Source organism: Dendrobates tinctorius, unplaced genomic scaffold, assembly GCF_039654945.1.
Source record: "Dendrobates tinctorius isolate UK_male_01 unplaced genomic scaffold, ASM3965494v1 ptg000089l, whole genome shotgun sequence".
In the NCBI taxonomy this organism is placed as follows: Eukaryota; Metazoa; Chordata; class Amphibia; order Anura; family Dendrobatidae; genus Dendrobates; species Dendrobates tinctorius.
This window is the reverse complement of record NW_027361757.1, coordinates 14,798,255-14,824,485: the sequence shown is the minus strand read 5'-3', so window position 1 is coordinate 14,824,485 and position 26,231 is coordinate 14,798,255. Positions and strand designations below refer to the sequence as shown.

General features: G+C 43.8%; 1 protein-coding gene across 5 annotated transcripts in view; it reads right to left on the bottom strand.

Moving 5' to 3' along the window:
* Positions 1-26,231, bottom strand: part of MARCHF8 (membrane associated ring-CH-type finger 8) — a 366,422-nt gene that overhangs the window by 125,073 nt on the left and 215,118 nt on the right. Inside the window, exon 1 of one of the 5 annotated variants that reach the window (XM_073585850.1) lies at positions 17,296-17,525. The exons of the other annotated variants lie outside the window; for them this stretch is intronic. Within the exon in view, the coding sequence (XP_073441951.1) occupies positions 17,296-17,325 (30 nt within the window). The 5' untranslated portion in view covers positions 17,326-17,525. Of the gene's footprint in view, positions 1-17,295; positions 17,526-26,231 lie in introns of those variants that run through there. 5 annotated transcript variants of the gene reach the window in all.

Here is a 26,231-nt window from a genome sequence, read left to right as displayed (position 1 = left end):
GCAAGGCTAGTTATCAAGAATAGAGAGGAACCCGTGCAGTTTTTTTCTTTATTATTTAAATAAATAATAATAAAAAATGCCGTGGGGTCCACCCTCATTTTTGACAACCAGCCAAGTTAATGCAGTTAGCTGGGTGCTGATATTCTCAGGCTGATAATGGGCCATGAACATTACTTCCTCCAGCCTAAAAATAGCAGCCCGCAGCCACAGAAAAGGCGCATCTACTAGATTAACCCTGTGGTGGTGATGCCAAGTGTGGTTAATAAGCAAACATATGGAGGGCACCACTATGCTGTCTAATATTCAAAAAGGGGGTTCACCAAAGGCATGCTAGAGAGAACTGTGAAAATGAGAGAAAAAGCAACATGCCTACAAAATGGGAACACCTCAAGATATAAAACGGTTAACAATATTTATAGGTTACAGAAGGCACATATAAGAGAAACACAATACCCATAAAAACATTTAAAAACATGAAGCAAAAAAAATAGTCATGCCATAAAATAATGAAGCAATGACTCTCTCACACCGAAACTCACACAGCCTAAATGTACAGGACAAGCTCCAAAACAGTTATTATATTACACGTCACCGCATGTCACTAAGTCTGTGTTCCCAGCCAGGCCGATGAACTGCCCTTACCTCAGTGATATCACTACTTGCACCGTGAGAAAAAGTCTCAGTGCAGCGCTGAGCTCAGTGAGTTCACTGCAGTTCAACTTGAGAAATTCCTCACAGTGCAAGCAGTGATCTCACCGATTTCACTGCAGTTCATGGGCCCAGGTGGGACCCAGCCTCACTGACCTTGCTGTAGCCGCTATGACGTCACTGCTAGTCACTGACACTCATTCTCTGGTGTGGCAGAATGGCGATGGACAGAACTTCTGAGGCTAAGTGCACACGTACCGGAACTCTCGCGGAAATTACCGCGAGAATTCCGGAATTCCATTCCGCGGGAAAAATCGCATTTTAAATTCCCGTGGAAAAACTAGCATTTTACAAGCGTAATTAGCTTGCAAAATGCTAGCGTTTTCCAAGCGATCTGTAGCATCGCTTGGAGAACTGATTGACAGGTTGGTCACACTCGTCAAACATAGTGTTTGACGAGTGTGACCAACTTTTTACTACTGAGGCCGCCTATGCGGCATCAGTAGTAAAAGATAGAATGTAAAAAAAAATAAAAAATGGTGTTATTCTTACCCTCCGACATCCCGCGCATCCGTTCCCAGTAATCCTTTGCGAAAATGCCCGCGATGACGTCCGATCTTGCGGGATAGCGATGTCTCGCGAATGACCGCGAGACTTCGCGATCCCACGAGAACGGACGCCATCGCGGGCATTTTCGCAAAGGATTACTGGGAACGGAAGCGTGGAGAGAGGAGGGAAGCCTGCGCGGGAAGCCGGAAGGTAAGAATAACAATATTTTTTATTTTAAATTCTATTTTTTTACAGGGATATGGTACCCAAAGCCCGGAGGACAGTCTCCTCTCCTCCGGACCGTGGGTACCATCCGCAATTGTTCTGCTTACTTTCCGCATGGTGTGCACAGCCACATGCGGAAAGTAAGCGGAACAATGCATTCCTATGGGTGCGGGATCGCCGCGATTCCGCAAATTAATGAGCATGCTGCGGTTTTTACCGCGAAGCGATTCCACCGCGGTAAAAACCGCAGCATTAGCACAGCATTGCGGAATCCCATAGGAATGCATGGGATGCTTATTTTTCGCGTTTTTGCGGCAAAATCGTGCGGTTAAAACCTCCGCGGAAATGCGAAAAAAACGCCACATGTGAACTCAGCCTAACAGGTGAGGGATTTGATTGTTTTTTATTTTTATTTTATTACAGGACATAAGGGGCTTCAGTGGATTGGGTGTTAAAGGAGTATAACTATTTTTAAATAAAAAAGTAAAAGTGTGTTTTGTTTCTATTTAAAATAAGGGACTTTATTTTGGGTGTGTTTATTTACAATATAACTAAAGGATTACTAATGAATAGGCTGCAGTTTTTAGGCTGGGGGGGAGGGGGGGGGGGGCAATATCCATGGCGCCTTATCAGCCTGAGAATACTAGCTACCAGCATGGCTGGTTGTCAAATATTGGGGGGGAAACCCATGCAGCTTTTTTTTTTTAATTATTTAAATAAAAAAAATGGCATGGGTTCCCTTCTATTCTTGATAACCAGACTTGCCAAAGTTGACAGCTAAGGTTTGCAGCCTGCAGCTGTCATTTTTGTCTGGCTGGTTATAAAAAATACAGGGGAACCAATGTCATTTTTTTAATTTATTTATAGCGCAGGTGGCTGTTTATGAATACTGCCATCAGCGGTCGCTGTTATTAGCGACAACAGGCGTAGGCTGATGGGAGTAGTAGTCCCATCAGCCGGCACCTGTGACCAGAGGTAAACTTTTTACCTCTGGTCACAGCTGCGGGCTCAAGTTCTCATATGACAGCATGGGAGCCACAGTGCTCTAACAGGTGGGTATTAATCCTACCACCAAACAGAGCTGCTGGTGTTTCTCGCGCTGTCATGCAGATGTTGCCGAACCTGACCAATAACACGGACTTCGTGGTGAAGTTTGTGCTCGGGGTATGCGCTTGAACAGTAGGTGTTTGATACGGACCCCGTACTTTACTGTTCGGGTTTGCCCATCTCAACTCAAACCTAAACGGAAAATTTAAAAAAAAAACAACTTTATTACATGAAAGCTTGCTGTGTTAACTTCTAAGTTCCACATTGCCCAGATTCTTGCCAAATGTTGTCACAGTAGAGGTCACATCTCAATTCCAAAACATTCGAGTCCATCACTATAAGGAGATATTCCAACATCGTCAATCTATTCTACCAATAACAATTATATAGGCTTTCATTTTTCTATTTGAATAATCTTCTTTCAGTCATATCTGCGCAGATATGTAATGCTTGCAACTATAAGAGGAGACAATCAATCATGTATAATTATAATTATGAAAAGTGTGCTGATTTGAGTGCCTTCTCCTAAGAGTAAGACAGGGTTAAATCCAATGATAGTAGAAACACTCCTGGAGCAAGGAGCAGTCAGATTGAAGCAGACATAGCAGCAAGGTGGTCACTGTGGGGAGGAAGTGCTGGGTTACAGGAATCCCTGCAATTACATTGATGGGCACAGATGGCCTGGAGGGCTGCACATTAACCACACATAGAAATGTTATGAACTGTAAAGCCACAAGAGACGGAATGGAAGAGGGTAGCTTGAGGTCAACAAAATGACGCACTGACATGGGTTCAAAAGGATGACAGGAAGATATAGCTTCTATACTAAAAGGAACATTTATTTAATGGCTTTCTATTCATCTTTATACATTTGTTTTACAAAGATGATTAATAAAACATGGTTTGATAAAACCAAAATTTTACAGAGGAGCACTTCATGCGTATATAGATTGGTGTAACCTGAAGCTCATGGGCCCAAATATAAAATCTTCTATAGGGCCCCCATTTAGTATGGGACTTTAATAGTACTTGTATTTTCAGCAAATTGTCTGATGTCTATGAAAACACCAGCCGGCTGATGATTGGATGAGATGTTAATTGCGAATGTCTGGTTTCGGACAGCCGATCTAATTGTTTTCCCTTAGATAAGCCAATGGGCGATGTGTCAGCTGGTGACTTTCTCAGACATCATAGGAGCGTTCTGCTGAGTGAGCGTTCTGGTGTATGGGAGTGTCAGCTGAACGACAGGTCGAAGAATCAGCCACAGCCATCTCATGTGAAAGGCCAGCCTTAGGGTACCGTTACACATAGCGGTGCACCAGCGATCCCGACAGCGATATGGATCGCTGGTGCATCGCTAAGTGGTCGCTAGTGAGCTGCCACACAGGCAGATCTCACCAGTGACATCACAAGGATCGGGGGTCGCTACTTACCTGTCAGACGCGCGATCCTGACGTCCTCCCGCCCGCGTCCACGCGTTGCTCGTCGTCACAGCAGGAAGCGCCGCAGGAAGCTGACGACGAGAAATGGTCCAGGACCTTCTCGCGCGACCAGCGATAACCAGCGGGGGAGCCGGTCGGAGGTAAGTATCACATGTAGCGATATCGCTAGCAATATCGCTGCTACGTCACAAAATCGGTGACTTTACAGCGATATCGCAGTGTGTAACGGGGGCTTTAAATCGGGAACAGTCTTGTGAACACCTGTCTACTGACTCTTGGTTCATCTAAATGCATATTAAAACACAGATCAATTTCTGTAAAAGTCTTTCTGCCCATCTGAATGCAAAACTGTTACACAATTCATCTACAATGTCACCAATCATCTGCAACCTTCCATTGGAAATTTTTTACACTACTCAATTAGCAAACTTTTATATTAAATAATCAATCCTGTTAACAGTGATAAAAACGCAGCGACGGTCCCCACCGGTTTCCTCTACATTCAGCAACCCTAAGGCTATGTTCACACGTTGCGGTTTTTTTTTCCTGCAGGCAAAACCTGCTCTCTTGGCAGTAAAGAAGCTGCTTAGAAAAAGCAGGTTTAGCTGCAAATTTGCTGTGTTTTTGTTGTCTTTTGCGAATGCTGATAAAGTTTATTGCAACCCAAAAAATCATGATGCAACTTCCATAACCGCTTCATGACCGGAGCTTTTTTCGGTTTTGAGTTTTCGTTTTCCGCTCCCCTTCTTTCCAGAGCCATAACTTTTTTTTTTTTTTTTCTGTCAATATGGCCATGGGAGGGCTTACTTTTAGCCAGACGAGTTGTACTTTTGAACGATACCATTGGTTTTACCATGTCGTGTACTCGAAAACAGGAAAAAAATTCCAAGTGCGGAGAAATTGCAAAAAAAATAGGCATTAGACCTACCAGTAATTATGTTTCCAGGAGTCCATCCTGACAGCACCTGGGAGGACGTCCTTCGCCTCCTTGCAGGAACAGGAAAAGCACACAAGAGGTTAAAAACAGTCTCCACCCACATCCTCTCAGTGTTTTTCCAAGTATCACACCGTGGATGATGAAACTGAACACTTCATTTACAGAATCATATTACGACATATGAAATAATTAATTCGGGAAGGGAACTATCCGTGCTGTCAGTATGGACTCCTGGAAACATAATTACTGGTAGGTCTAATACCTATTTTCCAGGACGTCCCTCCTGACAGCACCAGGGAGAATACCAAAGTATCCCCTTAGGGTGGGATAACTGACTGGAGAACCATTCTCCCGAAAGCAGTCTGGACAACACATCAAATTTGTAATGTTTACAGAATGTGTACAACCTGGACCAGGTTGTGGCCTTACAGATCTGGTTTACCGAAGCCCCTGCCCTTTCTGCCCAGGAAACGGATAATGCTCGTGTTGAGTGAGCTTTTAACCCTTCTGGGGGGGGAACCCCCTGAAACATAGGCCAAACTGATTAGTGATGTTATTCATCTTGCGATGGAGGATTTTGAGGCCTTCTTCCCTTTATTTTTTCCCCCAAAGAGTACAAATAGGTTATGGTCCCGTCTCCAACCCTGCATGGCCTTGATGTAATCAATGACTGCCTGGCGTACGTCTAATTCGTGCAGGGCCCTTTCTTTACCGTTTGAGGGGTTCTCGCAAAATGAGGGCAAGACTATCTCCTGGTTTAGGTTTTGAACCGACGCAATCTTGGGTAAAAAGATGGGATCTAGTCTCATGATTATTCGATCCTCCCAGATTCGGAAGTATGGATCTCGGATGGATAGCGCCTGTATCTCGCTTATACGTTTTGCAGTGGTGAGCACCACTAAGAATGATACCTTCATGGTTCGATGTGAAATGGGCATCTCCTGGTTCTAGATAAAGGGATCTGAGCAAAGAGACCAAAGGACAAGACTAAGTTCCCATGGGGGGACTGACCTCCTGATTGTGGGACGTAACCTCTGAATTGCCCTGATAAACTTATTACCCAGGTTTGAGAAGCCAAGGGGTAATCGAGAAAGGAACTTAATGCTGAGATCTGGACCTTCAGCGTGCTAGGCCCAAGTCCTTTACTAAAGCCTGCCTGAACAAAATCTAGTATTTTTGGGATGTCTGGTTTTCCTTCCGCTGAGTCGTACCTGCCACAATCCAGACAGAATCTTTTCCAGATCTTGTGGTATATTGCAGAAGTAACGAGCTTTCTGCTGGCCTGGATGGTGGATATGACCTGGTCTGACAAACCTCGAGCCTTCAGGATCTGCCGTTCAGGATCCAGGCTGATAGGTGAAGCCTTCCTGGGTCTTGGGGAAAGACCGGCCCCTGGTGGATGATGTCTTCCCTCTGTGGAAGTGGGACTGGTTGATCCTCTGCCATAATCCCCAGAAGTGGAAACCAGCTCCTTTTCAGCCAATAAGGTGCTATTAGTAGTACTCTTGCCTGATCCTCCTGTATCTTTCTGAGGAAAGCTGGAATGAGAGCTATCGGAGGAAATGCGTCTACCCCTTCTGGATTGTCCAATGGATTCAGAGAAAAAATCCTGTCCGTCTTGGTATTTTTCCTGGTTGCGAAGAGGTCTATGTGCGATCTTCCCTAGCGCTGGCATAGGTTCTGGAAGATCTCTGTGTTCAGCTCCCATTCCATGGACCAATCTTCCGCCTGCTTAAATAGTCTGCCACTGTATTCTGGGATCCTTCGAGATGGACGGCTGTTACTGATAGAACTGTTTTCTCTGCCCAGGAAAAAAAAACCTTCTTTGAAAAATCCTGGAGTCTCCAATGCCTGGTTCCCCCTTGATGCCGTAGAAAGGATACCGCGGTTACATTGTCCGATAGAATCTTGATGTGTTGGTTTTTCAGTCGGGCTTGATTTCTTTTTAGGGCCTCCCATGTGGCGTAAAGTTCCTTGTAGTTGGAGAAAGTGGACCGCATGTTTGCCGGCCATTCCCCTTGAAGAATTCTGCCTTCTAGGTGTGCTGCCCAGCCCCATTTGCTGGCGTCTGTGGTGATTACGACGCATGGAGAGGTGATCCAGGGGACACCCTTCCTCAGGTTTTCCTGCTGCATCCACCACTCCAGGGATCTTCTTACTGCCGGAGACAAGGATATTTTCCGGTCTAGGTAGGTCTGGTGACGATCCCAGGCGGAAAGTACTTCTTTTTGAAGAGTTCTTGAATGGAAGTGAGCCCATTGGACACAAGGGATGCAGGATGTCATGAGGCCCAGACCGCGCATTGCTACTCTGATGGAAACGCAAATTTTTTGAAGTTCCTTCATGTTGTCTCATATTTTCCTCTGTTTCTCTGGTGGTTAGAAAAAAAGAAAAAAGGTTTTCTTTTTTCTGGCACCAAGTCAGATTTTTCTTTGTTTCTGATCCAGCCCAGGAACTCTAGAACCTCTATTGTCTTCTCCTTGTTCCGCTGCAGTTCCTCTGTTGATCTTGCCACCAGGAGGAAGTTGTCCAGATATGGAATGATGATTATTCCCTGGTTTCTTAGGAATGCTACCACCTCCGCGATTAGCTTTGTAAGGACTCGAGGCGCCGAGGCCAGGCCAAACGGAAGACACTGGAATTGAAAGTGGCAGGTCCGATTCTGAAGTCTTACTGCAAACCTCAGGAATCTCTGATGTTGGGTGAATTGGTACCTGATAGTAGGCACTTTTCAGGTCCAGTGTCTGATTGACTCCATCCGAAATCTTTCATACGCGACTCAGGCGTTTAAGGGTTTTAAGTTTATAATAGTGCGGGATTCTCCGGATGGTTTCGGGACGGCGAATAGGGACGAATAGTGGTCCGCACCTATTTCTGCCCGAGGAACCGGAATTCTCACGCCGCAGTTTGCCAGGTCTGTTACGTCGACCCACATCTGGGTGTCGTCTTTTACTTTGCGGGGAGAAATGGACCTTTCGGGGGGAGGGGATGAAAATTCTCTTTGGTAACCCTCTGCTATTGTTCTCAGTACCCACTGACTTTTTGTGATCCGAGACCACTGGGAACTGAATTCTCTGAGCCGACCCCCTATGTTGGTATAGTCATGTACTTCTGGATCTAGTAAATGATCCAGAAGGGGGAGCTCTAGGTCTTCCAGCTCTAGAGTGGGTGCTACCGGAGGAACCCCTCTGGGAACTCCCCTGGTATCTATAGTACTGCTGACTTCTATATCCACCAGGTCTACGAAAGGGCTGGTCCCTAGGTTTCTTTACATCTGGGAACCCCTTTTTTTTATATCGGATGCTTTCTCCAATATGTCGTCTAATGCTGGGCCAAAAACCTTTAACCCGGAGAAGGGAAGGGCACAGAGCTTGTTTTTAATGGCTCCGTCACCTGACCAGGTCTTTAACCGGATAGCTCTGCGAGCCGAATTTGACAAAGAGCCATTTCGGGCAGAAAATCTCACGGATTCCGCCAATGCATTGGCTAGGAAGGCCGTGGCTGACTTCATATTTCTGGCGTTTTGATTTTTTTTCTCGCTACGCCGTATAGCGATTTAATCCTTTTTTTATTGATAGCTCGGGCGATTCTGAACTCGGCGATACCAAATATGTTTATGTTTGTTTTTATTGTTGTATTTTGAATGGGGCGAAAGGGGAAGTGATTTGAACTTTAATATATTTTTAATTTTTTCATATTTTTAAAAACTTTTTTTTTTTTTTTTTTTTTTTACTTTTGGCATGCTTCAGTAGTCTCGACGGGAGGCTAGAAGCTGCCATAGCTCGATCGCCTCTGCTACATAGAGGCGATTCTCAGATCGCCTCTATGTAGCAGAATTACTGCATTGCTATGAGTGCCGACCACAGGGTGGCGCTCATAGCAATCCGGCATCAACAACCATAGAGGTCTCAAGGAGACCTCTGGTTGTTATGCCGACGAACCGATGACCCCCGATCACGTGATGGGGTCAGCGATGCGCGTATTTCTGGCCCGATGGCCGGAAGAGCGAGTTAAATGATCCTGTCATTTAAGCGGGATGGTACTGCCATCGGACGTAATGTCCCATCCGATGGCAGAAAGGGGTTAAGGTTTTTACACCAAAAAAGCAGCAAAACCTGATGACTGCATTTTTGCACTTACTCACTGCTTTCTATGGGTGTAAAAACTCTGAAAGAAGTGATGCAGCAGTTTTCCAACTCGGTCAGGAAAAAACCCAGTGTGTGTGCATGAGATTTCTGAAATGTTATAGCTTTTGTTAGTACTGTAAAACACAGCTTAACATTTGCACAAAAAAACACAGCAAAAACGCAACGTGTAAGCATAGCCTTACTGTGCCTACGGTACATGGAAATGTGCAACTTTGCATACATCTTTTCACTTTTTAACATATCATACACACAATTTAGAATGGGCTCACAGGGATCTTCTAAACACTAATGTAGCTCAAAGTTTGAAGGCTTTGAAATATCGGGGTTCTGCAGTCCATTTAAAATGTGTTGCTGGGGGAGGATGCTCTTAATATCAGGGATGTCAAGAAGAACAAATAAATTTGGAACAAATTAAACCAGATGATATGTTACTCGAAGCAAGGATCATCAAGCCTACTTTAAACACATCATAAGGGCCTGTCACACTAAGCGATATCGCTAGTAATATCGCTATAACATCACTGCTTTTTGTGACATAGCAGCGATATTGCTAGCGATATCGCTATGTCTGATACTTACCTCCGACCGCTCCCCCGCTGGTTATCGCTGATCGCACGAGAATGTCCTGGACCGTTTCTCGTCGTCAGCTTCCTGCTGGGCTTCCTGTGGCGCCGACGAGCGACGCGTGGACGCGGGCGGGAGGACATCAGGATCGCCTTGTCTGACAGGTAAGTAACGACCCCCGACCGCGCGATGTCGCTGGTGAGATCTGCCTGTGTGGCAGCTCACTAGCGACCACTTAGCGATGCACCAGCGATCCTGACCGCGTCATATCGCTGGTCCTGATCGCTGGTGCATCGCCAAGTGTGACAGTACCTATACAAAGAGAGCAATCACTGGAGAAGGACATGTATGGAAGAATATAAGGAACAAAATGAAGACCGGCAACTCGATGGCTTGATGCTATCAAGATAACAGTGGACAAGACCCTGTTGGACCCATCCAGTCTTGCACAAGATTGATCTTCCTACAGATAGCTCATTCATCATGTCGCCTTTGCTTGAGATTGAGCTGAAGGCCATTGTAAAATTTGTGTATAAAAAATGCTGTCCATTGTATGATGGCTACGGCTTTGCTATTTGTTTTGTGGAAATAAACAATAGAAAAAGCAACACAGGAGTTAACATATTATTTAATTTAGTGGTATTTAATAGTAAAACAATACTAGGATATGCCATGATATACTAATCAAAGAGGGGTATGTGTGACTGTATGGATCCACAAATGAGAGGGTAACATTTCTAGTTCATAGCTTTGGCTACTAAACATGCAAGCAACTAGGACCTGCGTTTTTTCATTCTTCAGATCGTCAGGGGTCCTAAAGATCAGATCCCCATTGAACAATATATGTTATGGCATAAAACATTAAATTATGGAACTATGCCTTTAACTGGATACCTTATACATGAAAGGGAACAATTATGGAGAAATCTATGAACATACGGCTGGTATGACTGTACCACAATGATTGCCAATAGGACTGAAAATAGAAGTATGACAGGCAAAATGCTCATCTTCATGCCAGTTCCGCTGGCCAAGACTTCAGGAAATTCTAGAACAGAAGTGAGAGTTGGATCCAAGAATCTAAACCATGGCATGAGTTACGAGGCATGCTCAGGTCGCCATCTGCACAGCATGCTCACATTAGCCTCAGCCACTCCTACGTTTCTACATTAATGATCAGTACTTTACATTTTGAATAGAAGGAACATGCTATTGTATAAACACAGATTGGTATTATATAAGGCTATACACAGGCCTCTGCGAGGGTCAGCTCCTTGGTGGACATAAAGCCCTTGAGTTTCCTTAGGCGCCACGATTGCATACTTAGCTCTCCGACACGGCTCTGCATTGTGACTCAGTGTTGCGGCTCACCTATCCTATCAGTGTTGGGTTATACAAGCCATGGTATATGTGACTTGTTTTCTTACAGCATGAATGAGAAGCAAACAATTGCTTCCCTTGCTGACTTTCTCAATGACATGGCAAGGTGCAAACCTTGAAGAAAAATAGCAGTAACTGAGAAATGTCTGCAGACTAAGTAATTACATGACATAACATCAAATTACCCTACTGTCAGAAGGTATAAGGGTATGTGCACATGACATCTTTTTCATTCAGGTGCAATGTGAAAAGCACTTAAAAAATGCTAAATAGAATGAGCAAGGCAATGTCAAAGCGACTGGCTGTACAGACGTCAGTGTTTTTGAGCTTCTTGTAACAGCTTTAAGCTTCGAAAAGCGTGAAGCAGCTGAAAGAAGTGACCTGACCATTCTTTATGAAGTAGCTCGCCAATATATACCGTATATACACACAGCTAAAAATAAAAATGCCAGCGGCAAAGACGCTGCAAAGTGACCTGCAAGACGACACAGAAGACACTTTAAGAAAAACACCAGTGTATTAAGTGTGGTTGTCCGGCATTAGGTGTAGTGCAGCGGCATCCACACTGAGCACTGATGAGGCAGTGACCCAGCAACTTCAAAAACAAAAAGTCTCTAACGCTTCAGTGTACTCACAAAAATACACAGCACACAATATCCTCCGGTTCACAGCCGGGAAACAGGACAGTCCACCTCCAAATCGCAGCCGAGAACAAGACAGTCCACCTCCGGTTCACAGCCGGGCACATATCCTGCAGATTACAGTCACTAAACATGCCAGTCCACTTCCATGACTGGTTGTCGTGGGTGACTGCACCGCCGTGTACGCTGTGGGTGCCAGGCCTTTCAGCTACCTTAACTATTTGCCTCCGTTTGCATGTGCTGCCTCACACAGGTGGAGCACTGCAGAGCCCTCTGTTCTGCACTCTTGCAAACACCAGACTGACACTGATACACCCAAACCCTTTACTGCAGGGTGTTTTACTGGAATCTGTGGCCATGGGCCACATGGATAACCCGGGCCAGGAATGGACTGCAACACCACCATCCTGTTGTCCATTTCAAAACACAAATGCCCAGAGCAGGTTTTCTTTAAATCTGCCCTGGACAAATAGCATGTCCACAACCTATACTCACTTTTATTCTGCATTGCAACCACAGCTACGCCTGTGACTGCAATGCACTCCCATCGCCTCTGTGTGCATCCTGGGGGGGGACACACAGTGACCCCTACATGTGACACCGGTCACTGCCTCACATAGGGTACAAGTCTGAAGTCACTACGTGACTGAAGACTTGTGAATCCTCACAGCATATGCACTGCCGCATGTCTAGTCAGCAGGTGACTGCGTGTATGCAAAACACATACTGGCGGTAACACTCCCGGCGCTGGCAGAGGAGTATTCTTACAGCGCGCATTGTGAGCGATGTGAGGATTCAGAAATCTGCAGTCACACACCCCTTTAAAGACACAAGGAGCACATACACCAAGAGTATTTTACAAGTTCCCTCCTACTACCAAACGACAGGGTCTATGTTTCCCTGCCACTACAGAAAGAGTTGGGAGTGTGTCACAAGGCTGGTATGGCCAGAGTATCATCATATTGTATTTTAAAAACACATAGGAAAGTTATACGAATTTTAACTCTTGGGATTGGACCCTCAAGCATGAGAAAAAAACATCTCAATCACACATGAGAGGTGTCACGACTCAGCTGTCAGGTGACACGGGACCAGGGGTTCTTTCTTTGTCCCTAACACTAGGGGGTGCCCTAGCTCACCCTATTCCCCGGGATACTTATGAAGGTGAAGATGCCGGGGCCGCCACCCTTGCCTTATCTCCTGTATCATCTCTCTGTCTGTTCTCGTCCCCCACTCACGGAAGAGGGGTGCGGGGTGCTACCGTGCACCGCAGTACACCAGCCCGACAAACAAGGGAACACGAACAAGGGCAAATGAAAATACCACGCATACAAATATTCACTCACATATAACAGAGAAATGCACTGGAGAGTGGAAGATGGGGATAAACCAAAATAAGAGAAGGGAATAATCACACTTACAAACCCACACAACACTCATAGCTAACTCCTTCAAACACCTCTCCTCCAAGCCATGCAGCATAGGCTAGCTCTGACATGGGTTTCAATCAGGACCCAGATTATATAGGGGATGGGAGTGGCTAACCGAATTCAGCTGACAGCTCAGTCTCCCAGAGCTCCCAACATGGCCGATTAACCCCTGTTCTGCCAAAAGAAATAAACACCATTTAAAAAGAAGGTGAAGTGCTTTTTAGCGCAGGAGTAGGAGCAATCGGAAGCTGCGGTCTTCTGGCTACTCTCTGTTGCGGACCCCCTGAGATCAACACAATGGGACTTTGAATCTGAGAAATAGGCTCTACAGAGTCTTGAATATAATGGAGGTACACGCTCTTGACCTGGGCACCATTCATTGTCATATATATCCAGGCAAAATTCTGCAGGATCGCTGTGGGTCGCAGAGATTGGACCCCCAGCAATCAGAAAGTTATTCAGTTTCCTATGCATAGGAGATAAAGGATTTTTGCCAAAATTGCAAGTTAAAAGAAGAAATGAGAAAAAAAGAAAATGATTTTGAGAAACTTTATATCAACTGGTAATAGATACAGATGAAACCGTAACATGACCCAACATGTATATTCTTAATACTACTATATAGAATCAGTGCAAGAGCAAATGCACAACAGTCCAAATGCTGCAAATATAGATTTGTATTCATCTTTACTTTTCAATAGCTACACATATTAGCATGTATCTATTTATGTAAGGAGTAAACTAATATTTTGTAAAGAAGCAGGCCAACTGATTTTGCCGCTTCTTCAGATGATGCCCAGACTCAGGGGAGAAAGCAGGTTCCGATCCTAATCATGGACAACCCCATTGAAGTTGATGAGAATGTAAGAGTAGGGAACTGTAACATATGGAAATTTTCTTTGCTAGTGGGTTGGTAGTGTGTATTATCATAAATTCTGAGCTACTAGTAAGGCCTGGATGTGCAATGCCAGGAGAGGGATAAATACAAAGGAATATTAGAAAAACTATATTAAATATGTGGCAGCTTCTAAAGCCTTGGAAAATTAATATCATATTGTTTGCCACGGACCATAGAGAACTTTATTGCTCAGCCAAGTGTCCTCTAAGTACAGCTGTCCTAATTACAGGCTCATTAATTGGCTGCTGTAGAAACAGTAAATGCTACGTGTTACATTGAATGTCTGGTTGTTACATCGCATCTCCAGTCGCTACATTGCATCTCTGGTCGCTACAGCACAGCTCCTGTCACTACAGAGCAACTCCAGTCATTACGTCACATCTCTAGTCACTATATTGTACGCCTGGTTGTTACATCACATTTCCAGTCATTACATCACATATCTGGCTGCTTCAGCACATCTCTGGTCACTACAGTGCAACTCCAGTCATTACATCACATCTCTGGTCACTATATTGTATATCTGGTCACTACAGAGCAGTGTATCTCCAGCTATTATATCACATCTCTGGTCACTACAGTGCAACTCGTCATTACGTCACATCTCTGGTCACTATATTGTATATCTGGTCACTACAGAGCAGTGTATCTCCAGCTATTATATCACATCTCTGGTCACTACAGTGCAACTCGTCATTACGTCACATCTCTGGTCACTATATTGTATATCTGGTCACTACAGAGCAGTGTATCTCCAGCTATTATATCACATCTCTGGTCACTACGAGCAACTCCAGTCATTACATCACATCTCTGGTCATAACGAGCAACTCCAGTCATTACGTCACATCTCTGGTCATAACGAGCAACTCCAGTCATTACGTCACATCTCTGGTCATAACGAGCAACTCCAGTCATTACATCACATCTCTGGTCATAACGAGCAACTCCAGTCATTACGTCACATCTCTGGTCATAACGAGCAACTCCAGTCATTACGTCACATCTCTGGTCATAACGAGCAACTCCAGTCATTACGTCACATCTCTGGTCATAACGAGCAACTCCAGTCATTACGTCACATCTCTGGTCGCTATATTGTATATCTGGTCACTACAGAGCAGTGTATCTCCAGCTATTATACCGCATCTCTGGTCACTACGAGCAACTCCAGTCATTACATCACATCTCTGGTCATAACGAGCAACTCCAGTCATTACGTCACATCTCTGGTCATAACGAGCAACTCCAGTCATTACATCACATCTCTGGTCACTATATTGTATATCTGGTCACTACAGAGCAGTGTATCTCCAGCTATTATACCGCATCTCTGGTCACTACGAGCAACTCCAGTCATTACATCACATCTCTGGTCATAACGAGCAACTCCAGTCATTACGTCACATCTCTGGTCACTACGAGCAACTCCAGTCATTACGTCACATCTCTGGTCATAACGAGCAACTCCAGTCATTACGTCACATCTCTGGTCATAACGAGCAACTCCAGTCATTACATCACATCTCTGGTCGCTATATTGTATATCTGGTCACTACAGAGCAGTGTATCTCCAGCTATTATACCGCATCTCTGGTCACTACGAGCAACTCCAGTCATTACATCACATCTCTGGTCATAACGAGCAACTCCAGTCATTACATCGCATCTCTGGTCTCTACAGTGCATCTCTGCTCACATAGAAACCATGTCCCAAATTGGATAAATTGGATTAATTAGAAGCTTAAACCGCAAACATCTGTCCATCCTCCAATCCAACAAACAACAGGGATACAGATAACAGCAGGGGCAAATACCAACACCTTCATGATAAAAGACTTGGGCTTTAGTTCCTTTGTCCATTGTCCGTACTTTACAATACAATGGTCAGTTTCTATCAATGAGAAAGGTGTATTATATGTTTAAGCCCACTTAGAGGCCCCTCTTCCCCAGGGATGGGAGGGAGGAGACGTTAGGGAAGTCTGCTATTAACAAAACAGGGTTGTGTGTACACAAGCACACAATGAAGGGTAGACAGCAATGTAATCCCCCACATGATCGAACATGGCTGCCCCCTGCAAAGCCAATCCCCAAAAGGATCCAAGTATAGAAAACAAACTGACATAATGTAATGCTAGGAAATTTTAACACCTTAATATCAAGACGACTAAAATATTAACATTTAGATGCAGCAGAGCGGAGTATGCAAAAGGTTTGTTATTTGGCACAGCCGTGATCACGCTCTGTCACACTTCAGAGTTTTTAGAATGTGTAAACCGCGTAGCACAAATAGTTAAATATTAACCTCAGCGTTGCCAGCTCTCCAGGTGCAGATTTGTCGCTAAAGTTAGGCCGTGTTCACACGTTCAGTATTTGGTCAGTATTTTACATCAGTATCTGTAAGCCAAAACTAGGAGAGGAACAATCAGAGGAAAAGTATACTGAGGTAAAATACTGAATGTGTGCACATGGCCTTAGAGGATTACGATGCGGATTCTCAGCTATAACATGGCTATAATTAATGAAATGTTTCCCGGAGAGCAGGTGAAATGATGGAATCAGTATAAACAGACGCTCCGATTACTGGAGTATCTGCCAGCCATCCGGCGAGCAGCGGAGAGAAGTAAGATTTTGGAAACAGCCTCAGACCCTGGAATGAAGGGAGTATTATGGGGGGCAGCGTGTGGTGCCAGTTCTGCCGGGCATTGCATTGGCAGACAGGGTGCACTCATTCCCAGCAGGCCGTGTGATCATCCACCTTCTCTCTGGAGATTGCACACAAACCTAAGGTTTCTCCATGCTGCAGTGATGTCATTATTTTCCTCTAGGTACTGGCATAACAAGCCCATGTCCCGCTGGGTACACACGCCGTACCGTTACATCATTGTTCCCCTGTGCCCCTATTCCATATTGTTCCATACTGCACCGCTTGGCACCAATACACAGCACCCATCATTCTCACTGGGCTACAGACAAAGGAAGCAAAGCGCAGATATGACATGGGCAAAAGCAGGCAGCAAATAACACGCCAAACAAAGAGCCTTTGTGTATGGTAGAAGATGCTCCGGGGATCCCCCGGGATATACAGTGCCAACGCTGAATACACTGCCTTCCCATTACAACACGTAGGACAGCATCTGCAAACAATACCGATACCCACCTTACAACCTCAGGGTAATATGCCAGGGATGAGTGCAACCTGATGGGGAGGAAACTTTCATCTATGTGCCGCCATACACTGGTAGTACTATCAGCGTGACAAACACAAAAGGTACAACATCACAGCCATGCAAGTGCTAGTACTTTTGCAGGAGAGTAAAAGCTATTCCACCATCTATGCCCAGCAGGGTGAATAATAAATGGCTGCTGACAAAGCTTTCCCCTACCTGAAGCTTCATTTTCCAACATGAATGCATCAGAGAATCCTTATTAAAGCGTCTTCCTCTCGCATGACTCCGGTAATCCAGATGTGAGATCTGCGCACATCTGTCGTCTGCCCTACATTTGGCGGTAGAGGAAGAGGAAAAGTTGACTTGCCTGGGCTTGTTAAAAGCCGGCTAGGGCGAGCAAGTGTGAGGAGTGTGGCCAGAGCACTTCCTCCAGCTGATTCCTGGGAGAAGAGGCAATGGATGAATAATGTATGTGCTCCTCTTTATCCTCCTTCAAGGCCCACTGCCCCCGCCTCCAACTAGTGCTTTCCTGAGCTGCGAGGTGGCAACCAGTCCTGTGTTGGCAACTGCATTCAATATGCAGCATCAGAAGGCTGACTGAGGATGGCCAGCTGAGCCTGACAAGGAGGCCCGCTCACCGCCGGGGCACCTGTGGGCTGCATGGCTACCAACGTGCATGCATTTACAATAAATGGCCCAAAGTAACCCCATCAGTTACATAATACAGAGTATCCAGTAAGAACACGTGTCATCACACACGATAGAAAAGAGCATATTATATATACACAAGTAGGGGAAGCACAGATATGCAGAAGATAAAATTCAAATACTGAAAATATAAATAACCGCTATGCAATGCACAATAAATAATATATATATAACAATATATGTACAGTATATAAAAAACACATAGGAGGCATCCTTCAGTCGCATCTAAAAATCAGGTAGTGAATAAATGAGCAGCATCATTATTTTGCAAAGAAACATAAAATAGTGACAGGTATAGATAGAGTATGTAAGCCAAAATAAGGGGGTGACCATAGAAGCAATTATCAAGCAAGGTACAGTGCTGTGCAAATTAATTGGGACAAAGCATTTTTTTTTTTTTTTTTTTTTTAAGTAAAATCGTAAGTTGGTTATCAATCAGTGATTCAAACCAGCTTTAACTGCTTTGAACAGGTGTGAGTGCCTGAACAGGGGTGAGTGCCTGAACAGGGGTGAGTGCCTGTTCAAAGCAGTTAAAACTGGTTTGTATCACTGACTGGTAACCAACTTACAATTTTACTTAAAAAAATGCTTTGTCCCAATTAATTTGCACAGCACTGTATATACTGTATGTATGTATCTCCAAAAAACGAGAATACTATTAGGTATTAGCCGAATATAGAAAGTATCACTTTTAGGATTCGCTCACGCTGGTGTTTAATATGTAGGGGTGCGATGCAGGATTTTCTCGCACTCCACTGTGACCAGTGTTATTCATTGAGGTAGAGCAGATCTGCGATTTTCTTTCTCATGCTGATTCGGCATGCAGCATTCTGTGTTTGGCAGCGTATCTCGCACGGCATGCAGCCTTTCAAGTCAATGGATGACTGCAAAACATCAAGCTGCACTCAGATGACATCTGAGTGCAGTCTGACATACAGAAAGACAGACGATGGAGAGAATCTTTCTTTCTTCTCCTCAACTGTTACCATATGTGATTCTCTCACGTGAGAGGAACAAGATCACAGTAAAATGACACTCGGATCCCGCTTGCAGCAGAGATTGAGCCGAGTGTCATTAGCCTATCATATCAGTTGCTATACCCTGATTGCTGATTATTCCAAAGCGTTAAGGAGAGGTAACGTACAATCAGAAAACATTCAACTGGCCCACAATGACCAATCCACTTTATCACCAACCTTTCCCATTTTAAGTGTATCATTTTATTTAGGTGTATCCATATAGATGGCCCACCCTGTATATAGCACCATTAATTCCACAGCGTTTACAGACATTACTGGCACTGTCCCCATTGGGCCTCACAATCTAGATACCCTATCAGTATGTCTTTGGAATGTGGGAGAAAACAGGACTCCAGCGCTGCAAGGCTGCAATGCTAACCACTGAGCCACCGTGCTACCCAATATAAGAAATATTGCATCTCCTTCTGGAAATCTCATCATCGCTAGTTGCAGCATTGCCCGGAGGTCCCGGGTGACATGGATTCCACATGGTATGTGCACATGATTGCGGGCTTGTGGCTCACTGGGCCAGGTTGCCCCATTACTGTGCAATGAAGGACAATGTTCCCTATAATGGCTAACATTACGTCAATTTTAGTGGAGCAGTCAAATGGAAAGAAATTTGCCATGTATCTTTGCCCTAGGGGTATGTGCACACTGTATTCTTCCACTGTGAAATTTACAAAGAAGAAAGTCTGCAGATTTTCCACACAATTCCCCCTTTACATTGCAAAGGATAAAATCCACAATATCATTTCACACGCTGAGGATTTGAGCACCACACTGGCGGTCAATTTATTTTGCAGATTTTTTCTGCAGCTTATGGACGAGATTTAGGGATATCTTCTCTAACGTAATATGCAGATTTTCAGCCCACAAAAACCAGATAGTAAATCTGCTTCAAAAACGCCCCTTAAGCATATACCCTTAACTCTTTCCCTAGGACTTGAGACCGGGTATCAACCTCCAAACAGAACATGGGATGTGTGTATTATTTTATGCATTTATTCCATTTCAGTGGAATTTGTGCAGGGTAAAGCAAGCCGCCTCCCACATCCATGACCGATATATTATCTGTACTGTACAATTCAGGCAGAGAAAGCACTATGTTTGCGGACTTTTTAACCCCTTAAGGGCCCGTCACACTAAGCGATATCGGTAGCAATATCGCTATGTATGATACTTGCCTCCGACCGGCTTCCCCGCTGGTTATCGCTGATCGTGCGAGAACGGCCTGGGACATTTCTCGTCGTCAGCTTCCTGCTGTGGCGACGAGCGACGCGTGGACGCGGGCGGGAGGACATCAGGATCGCCGCGTCTGACAGGTAAGTAGCGACCGCTGCTGTGTCGCTGGTGAGATCTGCCTGTGTGGCAGCTCACTAGCGACCACTTAGCGATGCACCAGCGATCTTGACCGGGTCGTATCGTTGTCGGGATCGCTGGTGCATCGCTAAGTGTGACAGTACCTTTAGTCACTACTTATCCATCTTTTTACTGACTTGACATATAGAGAAAGGGTGAAAACGCAGCAGCAGTCCGGAGGTACACTATAGTTCACACTGTACTGCATCAGTCGTGATCGGTTTTGGCACCATCCATGTCAGGTTAACGCCTTAGATGCTGCTATCAATAAGGACAAGGACATCTAGATGACTAACAGAGCGTGGCCGGCTTCCTCCTTAACCTTATCGGCATTCTGAGATCGTGATTGTGTGGTCCTGATGGATGCCATGGCGACCAAGGCCACATAATGGCCTTAGGGTGCTGCCAGCAATAGTGGCCTGTTCAGATGTTCGCAACATTTTAGTGGTAAAAATCAAAATATTTCCTTCCTGTCATTGCACTTTCCTGAAAAGTACACAAAGGGTTAATACACTATCTAACTGTAGTTTTGAATTTGTTGAGGGTGTGCGGTTTTTAAAATGCCCGCACTTTTTGGAGTTTTCGGCTGTGTGCACACGATGCAGATTTGCAGCGGATTCGCAGCGGATTTTACCGCGCAGAAACGCTGCATATCCGCATTGTGATGTACAGTAGCCTTAAAATCAATGAAAAAAAAAAAAACCGCTGTGCAGACGCCTGCAGATTTTTCCACGCGGTTTTCCTGCGGTACAAAATCCGCAGCATGTTACTTTTTTTGTGCGGTTTTCCATCTCCCCTGTCACCAAATCCGCAGGGGGAAAACCGCAGTGGAAAACCGCACAAAAACCGCAATAAAACCGCAGGAAAAATGGAAGAAATCCGCAGGAAAAATGCAGGTAATTTGTCCTGCGGATTTCTTCCATTCTGCGCGGAAAAATCCGTCTGCACTCAGCCTTCCAATACAGCGGTTTCAAAACTGAGTAATCCACCCCACCAATAAAGAAAAATAACCCATGACTGTTAAATTTCCTTAAAAAAATGGAAAATTAGTGCTAAAGTGTAATGCCCTCTAACATCCTAACAAATAAAAGGACATTTTAGAAATGGTGCTGATGCAAGGCAGAAACATAGCAAATGTTTTTACCACTAATATAAAGTATAATGTGTCATGAAAAAAACAGTCTGAAAATAACTAGGTTACGTTGAAACTTTCCAGTGTTACCACCACAAAGGGACACGTCAGAGTTAAAAAATTTGGTTCGGTCACCAAGAGGTTAAAATCTGTGAATCCTAGAGGATATTAACCATTCTAGCGCAAGGCTCGGTTCATATGCTACATATTTGGTATTAGTTTCATCCACATGCCATATTTCTTTTTTTTTTTTTTTGGGGGGGGGGGGGGGGTCAAAATTAAGATCCACAGCATGTTCATTTTCATTGCGGATTTCATCCATTCATTTCATAGGAGACTCGAAATTCAATCTCAAAATCCATGCAAAAATATGCAAACATATGAACCTAGTCTAAATGCTAAAATTGTTATTTCACGGGAATTACAAAATTTACGAAAACAATGTCCGAGACAGAGACACACCCTTTATAATGGTGTCTAAACCTTTTGGATTTATTAAAACAAAGGATACTGGGATGGAGTAGATCGTTATGAACAGCTGATGAAGAAATTGTTATTTGAGAGGCTCGAGTGCTTCTGCACTCCTAAGGTCTTTCAAGTGATTCCCCTTTATGAAATTAACCCCATGTATACTATAAGTGCAAAGAGCACCAATCACATTATCTGCTTCCCGTCACTCTTCCCAGCTACCATGGAAACAAGACAGCGTGTAAACACTATTGTAGTTACTATGGAAATTGACTGGAAAAGGAGACGTCTCCGGCCTTTGTTCATTTCTGCATTTCTAATAAATGACAGTATATCTGTGGGGTTCACCTGAGGCTCTGGGGTCATGACATTAAAGGATTATATTTGGCATATACTTTGTGAAAAGCTAGCCATAGGTCTTGACTTACGCGATGGAGGACAGAAGCGTGTCCTCGTGGCCTCCATCAGGGTGGAATGCATTAGCCTACTTTATTTCACTTTAAGGGCTCATACCCATTTGCGGGTAAAAAAAACGGTCCGTTTTCTGGACAGAAAAAAACGCAGCAAAACTATGTAATTGTCATGCGTTTTGTATGCGATTTTTTCATTCGTATGCCATGCGTTTTTTTTTCTAGGCAACTAGCTTTCTACAGTCATTTACATACAGGACCATTTACAGTGTTCTAAGACACAGAATGGTAATGTATCAGTTTAAAACGGATGGAAAACAGATGGCCCGTTTTTGGTCCGTTGTTTAATCGCATCCATTGACTTGCATTGCCGATTTTCAAGCGAAAATCGAAGCAAATCGCAGCATGCTGTAATTTTTTTCTCAGTCCGATTTCGGATGGGAAAAAAAAAAAATCGCAAGTGAGATGTCACCCATTGACTAACATTGGTCAGAGTGCAATCTGAATTTTAATCGGATTGCACTCGCCCGATTTTCTCTCCAGTGAGTATGAGCCCTAATAGTGAGGCACAGAATACTGGATTTCCTATACAAAGGTCACAACTATAATACACATTTTTGCTATTTCTGTTACAGTGGGACAACCTGGACAATGTAGGATGATACTGCATACCTATACAGGGGTGTACATCAGAGCCTTCCATCAGATATATACATCTGCAAATCTTCCAGATACATAACACCGACACAAGGCTCAGACACAATGGGCATTGAGCCAAATGAAGTTTACATACAGGCAAAATACGGGGGCTGTTTTTGTACCTTTTTATGGATAGAACACCCAGACCTCCCGTGGTTCTGGAGATCGAGCTCTACAGGCTTATATGATGCTCTAAATCCACTTCTAATGAACAACAGAAGGTACAGTTATTGCATCTCCATTGTGGACACAAAAGAAGTGCCCTTATTATGTCTTCCTGAAGACAGACTAAGGCTATGTGCACACGCTGCGGATTCACCAGCGGATTTTTCCGTGCGGATTTGGCAAATTGACCTGCAGTTTTATATGTGAATTGCCCAGCAGTTTTCCCCTGCAGTTTGACACCTGGACAATGGAATAGGTGGCAAACCGCAGCGGAATCCGCAGAAAGAATTGACATGTCAATTCTTTCTGCGGATTTAAAACCACAGCTTTCCGCAGTCAAAAAACCGCAGCATGTGCACTGCAGATTGTAAATCCCATATACTTACATGGTACTGTACACTGTCTGCGGAACTGCCCCGGATCCGCAGAGGCTAAATCCGCATCGTGCGCATCCATGTGCATGCGTCATGTGTACCTGTTTAACATGGCATATGCATGGTCTTGCGTTTGCATGCGTTTGTCTACGTTTTCGTGCGCATGCGTTTTTTCCAGGTGTGCGTCTAGACGCGCCGGACGCAACATGTTGCATTTTTAGGTCCGCCCGAAAGCGTAAAAGAAAACGCATGCGTACGCTTGTGCACGGAATGCGTCAAAACAACGCATTACAGTCTAAGGGAACGCAGGCGTGCGCATGGACATGCGTTTGCGTAAGCATGCGTTTTAAGAGTAAACATGACTAGACACTGGTTTAAACCACCCCCTACACAAAGAAACATTGTTTGAAATGGGAGTATAAAAACCTAATGTCTGACTATTTTTTTCTCCATTTCTAACGCATGCGCATAAAAAACGCAAACGCATGCAAAAACGCACGCATAAAGACGCAAATGTGAAACTAAGACGAGGAATTTCTTCCTGGATACGTAATGGACATTAAATGGTTACTCCCACAATCACATTTTTCCCAAAGCACAAGAAATGCAAACTTCTTGATAATATACAGATAAAGCCCAATATACAGTGCTGTGCAAATTAATTGGGATAAAGCATTTTTTTTTTTTTTTTTTAAGTAAAATCGTAAATTGGTTACCAGTCAGTGATTCAAACCAGTTTTAACTGCTTTGAACAGGCACTCACACCTGTTCAAAGCAGTTAAAACTGGTTTGAATCACTGACTGGTAACCAATTTACGATTTTACTTTAAAAAAAAAAAAAAAAATGCTTTAAGTAAAATCGTAAATTGGTTACCAGTCAGTGATTCAAACCAGTTTTAACTGCTTTGAACAGGTGTGAGTGCCTGTTCAAAGCAGTTAAAACTGGATTGAATCACTGACTGGTAAACAACTTACGATTTTACTTAAAAAAAATGCTTTGCCTCAATTAATTTGCACAGCACTGTATTTCTCTTCTACCCTTTTGTCTTTTTTTTCATCCCCATCTTCCCCTCTATTGGCAGTACTATCCACTGCTAAATTCACATTCCACAGCAACACCCAGCTTCTCCTCAGTGCTGCAGTGCCTCTGGACTTGGCTCCCACTGAGCACGTTGGAGAGATCACTGGTCAGCAATTGAAGATTTGCCCAAGTGTATTCGGCATGGCAATAATCGTGTAAAGTATAGCGTGGCACTACTACAAGGTGCACAAGTAGGTTACCCAGACCCAAGTGAATAATAAAGTAACTTGGCACTCAACTGAATGATCTTTTTTGAAAATAAGTTTTTATTGTGGCAGTCACAAAGGACGTATCGGCCTACAATTGGCCTTCGTCAGTCTGCCGACTGCTGCAGATAATGACGTTAAAAGTGGAGAATTATATAAGATCCTATTACAAGGCAGTGATTTTGGAGGTTACTGCAATGACCAACTGTCTATAACACGTGTAGTGCTCTGGTGAATCAACTAGATCTACTGATACAAGACTGTTAAAGCGTCTCAGGCATTAGCCTCTTAGGATTATAAGAAATTTATTTTTTTCTCTAACATTAATTGGTTCAAGTATCAAAAGATATTAACCCATACCCACCAAGCATAAACTCTTACAGGCATAAAGCCCCTAGAGACTTAAGCTCCATTGCCTGTTCCAATTTCTTCCGGATTCACCAGAGCACTACACGTGTTATAGACAGTTGGTCATTGCAGCAACCTCCAAAATCACTGCCTTGTAATAGGATCTTATATAATTCTCCACTTTTAACTTCATCATCTGCAGCAGTCGGCAGACTGACGAAGGCCAATTGTAGGCCGAAACGTCCTTTGTGACTGCCACAATAAAAACTTATTTTCAAAAAGGATCATTCAGTTGAGTGCCAAGTTATTTTATTATTCAGCATGGCAAGACATTCCTCAGACAAACCATTAATAACCTAAGTGTTTAGACAACACTGGAAAACGAAGATCATACTTTAAATAATTAAGTCCAGTTATTGGCAGTACCGAGAAACATTTACTCCTATGATTACCATCAAATATAATTAATAAATTACACTTATCCTCATAGCAAAATTATATCAAACGTTAATAACACATTAACCTAACCTATCCCTGTGTGGCAGAGCCAAAAGTTTTACCATAACCAGGTTCCCAGCATCATGTTCCCACATGCTTTATGCATCCATTAGCCCTCTGTGTCTGTACTGTTACACACTTAACATTATGGCTGGTCCATACAATCAGAGCAACTGTTACCACCCACCTTTCGTGTCTCCCTCTTTCCTCAGACTGTAAGCTTGCGAGCAGGGCCCTCACTCCTCTTGTTATTTGTTATAATCTACTGTATGTGATTATTGTTATGCTGTAATGTCTATTGTCTGTACAAATCCCCTCTGAAATGTAAAGTGCTGCGGAATATGTCGGCGCTATAAAAATAAAATTTATTATTATTATTATAACATACATTAACATCACAGTTAAACAAACAAAAAAAAGATTACAAATAAAAAAACATTTGGTAAGATTTAAACTACATGTTTTACCATAATTGTCAATAAGACAAAACTAAATATCATGGGTATGGCTATAACACACAGTCCTTATAGACAGCCAATGCTATATATACAAATTACTTAAAGTTCATACCATAAGTAGTCAGGGGACCCCCCACATTATCGCCCACATTGACTGCATGACATTTTTTTTTGACTCCTATACCCACCATGTGCCGCCGTGCATAGAAACCAACACTTTAAAC